Consider the following 7163-nt stretch of genomic DNA (forward strand, 5'->3'; position numbering starts at 1 on the left):
GCCAATATTAATCAAATCATATATTCTTTTGGAATATTACTGTTTCTTTTATTCAATGATGTACATCATCATATATTCTTCTCAAACAGATTTTAAGCGCAGCTGTCCAATTTTAATTTTTTCAATTGGAGGGGGAAAAAAACAAAAAGCATATGCTAAACAATTAAACAAATAATGATGATGTTGAGGATGATGTTTATATGCGTTTTGATGTGTTGGAAGTGTGAACTGTTTAAATTCTCATGATCCGCAAATCAGCATCTTTAATGAATTTATTTGTTTCATACTCAAAACACTCCTGCATGGAACACGTTGCTCTGTCATAATATTTATAATTCAATTAAGCCTTGAGAAAGTTATCCAGGCAAGGTTATTATTTTTATGGGACATACTTCATTATTGTTTTCCCAAATTTGCATAGTGAGATGGAGATTTTACATGGCATTGTCGAGTGGTCGGGTCATTTGGGCATCGGCCATAATGGGGACAGCCTTGTCCACAGGGTAACTGGTAATAACATCATGGTTCTGAAATTAAATGCGCTTTCGCTGTTTTGAATCTTTGATGTCAACACCATGTACACGATTCCAATCTCATCATCCAAACTATTGAATCCTTATGCTAAAACATTATACCAAATTAGTTATTTCGTAGTAATGCAAAAAGAAATAACAGAGCTTCATAGTCCCCTAAAAACATAGAGATTGTTTATCAAATACAAAGGGTTGTAAAGCCACGCTAATGAACATAGCTCAAAAAACTATAGGGGCCAAGCTAAAAACTGGTCTAAAGGTCACCTTGAGCGGTAAAAGAAAATGCTAAGCTCTTGACCAATGTTTCCGTCGGGATCAATCAAATGGAAAGACTCAGAATCTGGTGAAGTACGAAGGTTTTCAAAGTTAGCCCTCAGGTACATTAGTTCATCGTCATGATGATCAAGCTCCTTTCCACTGATCAATCCAGTGCCAACAACAACTGAATTCATTAGCCTTAAAGCATCCATATCAGCTTTCGATGGCTTCCGCTTAACTGCATACCCAACTTTCTTTCCATTACAGTACATAGTCCACAATGGCATCGACAGAACCGAGTCTGGATTTCCACTACTATTCCCTTTGCTGGTGCAGTCCAGAGCAATTCGGAGGATACCACCTTGCATTTCCCTTGCCAAAACTGCTGTAGGTACCGCAAATTCTAAGAGGAGAATTGGATTGTTGGACTTGATGTTTGGCTGGATACAAAAGCTGGCTTTTCCCCTGCGGTAACCAAAGATGGTACCTGTAATAACACCAGAAGAGGTAGAGACAGGTGGTTGATAATATCTGTGAAGGTAATTTTGGTGTTTGATTTCATGGTGTTTGTCGATGAAGGCGCAGTAGCAACTTGGGATGAGGAGTTCCATAAGGGAACGAAGAAGCCGCCATGACCTAACTTGTTTCTGGCAGTCAACAGAGGTAACCCCATTTGTTATGTGGGTGGTGGCGCCAACAGTTGGGCAGGACATGTTAAGTTGCCCTTGTTTGGAATATGGGAATGCTTGGCTTGTGGGTTGTTGCAGATGGTTGTGCTCTTTTTATAAGAGATGTCTGGCGTGATTATTATTTTTATTATTAATTTTTTTTTCCTTAAGTACTTACTTTTGGTTTATAGCATCCTCAAATTACATTGATTTTAAAGTACTCCCAACAGATGCGGGTTTTGGTTTGGGGGCACCACTAATTAGACCATTTCTTTTTGTTTTCTATTTTTTTAAAAAGAGAATTTAGGTATAACTACGATTCATTTCCATGAATTATCAGAAGTAGAATTTTGGTAGAGAAAGGATACGTAACCATTTATAAAAACAGGTAGTTAATTTTAATTTTTAAAACACTTGAAATTCTTAATTTTATTTTATTAGTATAATTTTAATTTTTTGATTAGTCTAACTAGTGTTACTTTATTAATAATACCAATTCAATTAAAGGTTTTTTTGATAAGAGAATCGGGAAGGGTTGTATGGTATTGAGTATTGTATTTATGGATGTATCGTTTTTATTAGAATTGATATGTATTGGTATCAATATGTTTTGATGTAATGTTTTCGATTTATTGATATTAAAAATAATAATATTTGGTATAGTACCAGTAAAGTTTTTAAATTTCACAAATAAGTTTAGGGAGTTGACAAATAGTAAAATATTAAAAAAATAAATATTTAAAAAAACACATGACAATTTTTTAAAATTTTTTGTGAAATAAAAAAACACTACTAATATATCAAATATTAACCTTTAATATATATAACATACATGAAACACATTAAAAATAACAAATAAATGAGATTAAATAAATTTCAAAGATAAAATATCATCGGTTCACGTCATTCAACAAATCCAGACGAGAGAAGAAAAAAAATCATTCCATATAATAAATAATTCTCATAAATTATTTTGATAATTCAATTTACTAATTAAAAATAACAAGATATTAGTTTTCAATATTAATATTTATATATTATAATTAATTTTTTGGTACTTTTCATATAAGTTTTACGGTTCATGTTTACGGTTTGTGGTTGTCCTTAAAACAATGTTGTTTCCAATATTTAAACTCCGTTTTCTCCTTAAGAGTGCAATATGCTTTCCCACTGCATCCAACACTTATTAGTATATTATAATTAAAGGTAAACAATAGAATTAGTCACCCAACTATTAGTGTGTTTCTGTTCTGGTCGCTCATCTGTGAAAATTTTCAATTTAGTCACTGATGTTTTAGATAATTTCTATTTTTGTCACTCACATTTTAAATTGTATCTATTTCGCCACTCTCCGTTAAATAGTAAATGGAAGTGATGTTGTGGCGTTAGTCTAACTAGTACAAGTACACATTTAGTCTTCAATACTTACAAATTCTATATATTTGATCCAAATTCTTAATAATTCAATAAATTTAACCATCCACGTTTACAAATTCTATCAATTTGATCCTTAAACACATTAATTAAATCTTGATAAACTTATATGTAAATCTGTGATTTTGATAAACTCAAAAACGCAAAACCCCTAAAACTCAATAAAATTGTGATTTTTATAAACTTCATTCATAATCGTATTAATAGCATTCTCAATAGAGGAACCAAAGTTTCATATGAAACCTATCAAATAATTAAAAAAATAAAAATAAAAACGAAAAAGCTTCCTATAAGCTTTTTTCAAATCATCTTCTTTTGCGATCTTTATTGACTTGAAGAATCATGTAATAATTAGGATCCATTAGACCTATTCATGGGCTCGGCCCGAAGGCTTGAAAAGTGAGAGGGTTTGGGTAAAAATATAAGTCCGAAAAATGGGCTCGGGCAAAAAAATAAGGCCTATTTAGAATACAGGTCAGGCCTCGGGTAAAGTTTTTTTGGCACGAGCCCGCCCCTAATATGCAAAAAAAGCTATTTTTTTTACTCTTTTCTTGCTATTTTTTACTGGTTTGTCGTTATATTCTTGTTGTGTTTTCACTATTTTGCTACCATTTCACTGTTATGTTGCTACTATTTTTTTTATTGTTTGGATGTTATATAACTCTTGTTTTATTGTAAATTTTGTTACTATTTTAGAGGCATTTGCTTGTTAAGTTATACTTATCTTAGTGTTATTTAAGTTACATATTTTTTAAAATTTATTTTCAATTTGTTGGGAAACATTTATTTTAATGTTTTCAGTATTTTTGATGTATTATATTTTAATATATATATAATTTAATATGGCGGGTCAGACTTAAATTTTAGCATTTTTATTCAAGCCGAGCCTAGGCAAAATTTTAGGCCTATTTTTCAGGTCAAGCCCTAGCAAATAGGCATAAAATTTTGGTTGGGCCCAATCTAGCCCATTGACACCTCTAGGACCCATTTTTAAGCATAAATTTATTGTAAAATTTATCTTCATCCAATTTGTTTACAATTTATTTAGAAAAATATGTAATTTTTTGGGGACTTTATTTTTCTAACTTCAATTTTAGATTTTTTTAATAATATTTTTTATTTTTTAGATACATATATTTTTAAAATTTATAATTTTTTTATATATTAAAAAATTATATAATTTATATCTTCTTTAAAAATTTCAAAAAAATTATAAAAAATAGATTATGGCATCATCAATGTCACATGTCATAACCCAAGAGTGCCATATGTCTTATATTTAACATTGTTACAAAAAAGTACCAACACCCTTGATGAAATACAAATTTGGGTACCAACTTGGGACAAAAATAATAATAATAAGTACCAACTTGGGAGAATGTGTCAAGTTCGAGGGACTAAATGCATATTTGAGCCTTATAATTATAATTAAATATGAACACAAAACGTTTTTATAATTATTATATTTGTACATTTTCATAATATATAATTTATATTTAATTATATGTGTTTAAGGATCAAATTGATAGAATTTCTAAATTTGGAGGGTTAAAATTTTTTGAATTATTTATAATTAGGATCAAATTGATAAAATGTGTAAGTATTGAGGACTAGATGTGTTATTATACCAGTTAGAAAATGGCCACATCATCACTTTCGTTAACCATTTAATGACCAAAATAGAAACGATTTAAAACATGAGTGACCAAAATAAAAATGATCTAAAATAATAGTGATTAAATTAAAAGCTTTCATAGTTGGGTGACCAAAACAAAAACACGCTAATAGTTGGGTGACTAATTCTACAATTTACTCTATGATTAAATTTAGGCATAATCACTTTTTTGGCTATCCAACTTTACAAAAAAAGTCATTTTAGCCATCCATTTAAATTTTTTCCTTTTTAGCCCTTAAACTTGTATTTTTGGTCAAATCACTCCAAAATATATGAAATTTTAATATTTTTTTAATTTTACTAATGTGACATACACGTGGACTGCCACGTACATGACACATAATCATTTAATTAATTTTTTAAAATATTTTTAAATTTTTAAAAAATAATTTTAATGAATTTTAATTTTAAAATAGTTTTATAATTTCTCTTTAAATTTTTAAAGTTTAAAAGCTTAATTAAATGTTGATTTATCATGTGGCAATTCAAGTAATAAAAAAATTAAATGAATTTTTTTTTATAAAATTGGAACACAAAAAAAATCATTATACCTTAAATTTAAATTTTTTTTAACCAAAACTGATGCATTAAAATTAAAGAAATCAAATAGCCTCAATCCTATCACCTAACTAGAGGTGAGTATGGACTGGGCCGGATCGGGTTCAGCTAAATATTCAGGCCCGTTTGCTAGACTCGGACCTAGACCCGGACCCGAAAAATGGGTCTAAAATTTTGCCCAAGCCTGACTAGGATAAAAATGCCAAAATTCAGGCCCGACCCTGCTCGGCCCACCCATATTAATTTTTATATTATTTTTTATATAATTTTAAAAAATATATAATACATCAAAAATACTAAAAACATCAAAATAAATATTTCCCAGCAAATTGAAAATAAATTTAAAAAATATATATACTTAAATAACACTAAAATAGATGCAACTTAAATAGCAAATGTCTCTAAAATAATAATAAAATTAACAAATGTCTTTAAAATAATAACAAAATTAACAATAAAATAAGTTTTATACAATATCTAAACAATAACAACAAAATAGTAACAACATAATAATAAAATAGTAGCAAAATGGGAGCAAACAACAAGAAAATAATTTTTTTTTAAAAATAAATTTTTTGTCCTTTAGTGGATTCAGGTCGAGCCGGACTCGGACCAAAAATGCCTTACCCGAAATTCGACTCTTTTTTTAAATGGGCGTTATTTTTTTTGTCTACACCCATTTTTTAAAAAGAGGCATTCGATCAATTTCCTTTAACCTATGAGCCCCTAAACTGCATCAGCACTAGAGGTAAAAGCTTCCAAACCATATCCGGTGAAAAAAGAAAAAACATTAAAAGCTCTTTAGAAGCCCTCTGAAATGTCTGAGTTCTTTAAAACTAGCTTAATATATTTCTAGTCTCAGCCCTTACTCTCTAATCCCCCAGTCTTGTTCCCTGTTCATTCTCTTTCAACCAACTCCACCACAAAAGCCAGGGCTTCCTCTATCCAGTATTCCGATTGTTCGTGGTGCCATCCTGCTTTGGCCAGAGTATGCACAGCGCTATTAACCAGACTAGGTACAAATCAAAACTTTATGTATGTGAAATTATTGATTTTGTTTTGGACTGCCTTAAGGACATTACTGATATGAGATCTGCCATCTTTTGCATTGTTAATCCCTTTGATTACTATCAGGGAGTCTCCTTCCATAAAGATATCTCGAAAGCCCAGATCTTCCCCAAATTTGACAGCATGCAAACACGCCCAGGAATACATGATGCCATTACAAGTCCCTCTTTATTTCTAGCAATAATACCTGCTCTTGAAATGTTTGGTTCCTGATGAAAAGATGCATCAAATTTGATCTTAATCATGTCTTCATTGGGTGGTTCCCAGTTAACATTTTTTAGTACTGTTTTTGGCACCAGAACACTTTTCATTGACTCATTTTCCATCATGTAAGCTTTAATAAAAGAGACCACCTCACACATTCGATTTTAAACCCTTATGATACACACTATTCTTGTTGTACAATATCGCCCAGCAAGCAATTGCTATAGTTTTGCATTTTAGTAAATCATAACTCAAGAACTTTTCCACTAACCAACTATGCCAACTCTGACTTTTATTAATGGTGGAGTTTGCCTCTCCTAGTCCTTGCAGGACCTTAATTGTGAAGTTACAGTCTCGAAACAAATGGACCATTGACTCCACATCTGACTTACATAATGGGCACTGGTCGTCTTTTACCAGCCCTCTCTCCAAATTGTGGAGCGTAAGCATGAATTCTTTAGATAGCTTCCACATACCTATTTTTATTTTGTTAGACAACTTTAGTTTCCACAATTGTGTATAATAGGTCTTCAATTTTTCTTGGTATATTGTAAGATTGGCTTCCGTATTAATTATGTCAGTTGTAATAAGCCATTTGTATCTGTTTTTAACTGTATACTCACCTAAATCATCACCTCTCCACAATAATACTTCTGGTTGGCTCCGATCAACAAGAGGAATCTTCAAAATTTGCTTGATTTGTTTTTTTGTTAAACAGCAACTTGAGAACATCAACATTCCAAGTAAATGATTCCTGTAACACTC

General features: G+C 30.7%; 1 protein-coding gene and 1 long non-coding RNA gene across 2 annotated transcripts; one reads left to right on the plus strand and one right to left on the minus strand.

The window, feature by feature from the left end:
- Positions 1-616: 616 nt before the first annotated feature.
- LOC107897054 (protein MIZU-KUSSEI 1) lies at positions 617-1559 on the minus strand. The gene has a single exon (XM_016822394.2). The coding sequence runs from the start codon at positions 1502-1504 to the stop codon at positions 794-796; it is 711 nt and encodes a 236-aa protein (XP_016677883.1). The 5' UTR covers positions 1505-1559; the 3' UTR covers positions 617-793.
- A 4286-nt stretch (positions 1560-5845) lies between these two features.
- Positions 5846-6668, plus strand: LOC107905657 (uncharacterized). Its single transcript, XR_001686574.2, has 2 exons — positions 5846-6142; positions 6261-6668. It is a non-coding gene; the product is annotated as an uncharacterized lncRNA (long non-coding RNA).
- The last annotated feature ends 495 nt before the right edge of the window (positions 6669-7163 follow it).

Source organism: Gossypium hirsutum, chromosome A11 (assembly GCF_007990345.1).
Source record: "Gossypium hirsutum isolate 1008001.06 chromosome A11, Gossypium_hirsutum_v2.1, whole genome shotgun sequence".
NCBI classification, from domain to species: Eukaryota; Viridiplantae; Streptophyta; class Magnoliopsida; order Malvales; family Malvaceae; genus Gossypium; species Gossypium hirsutum.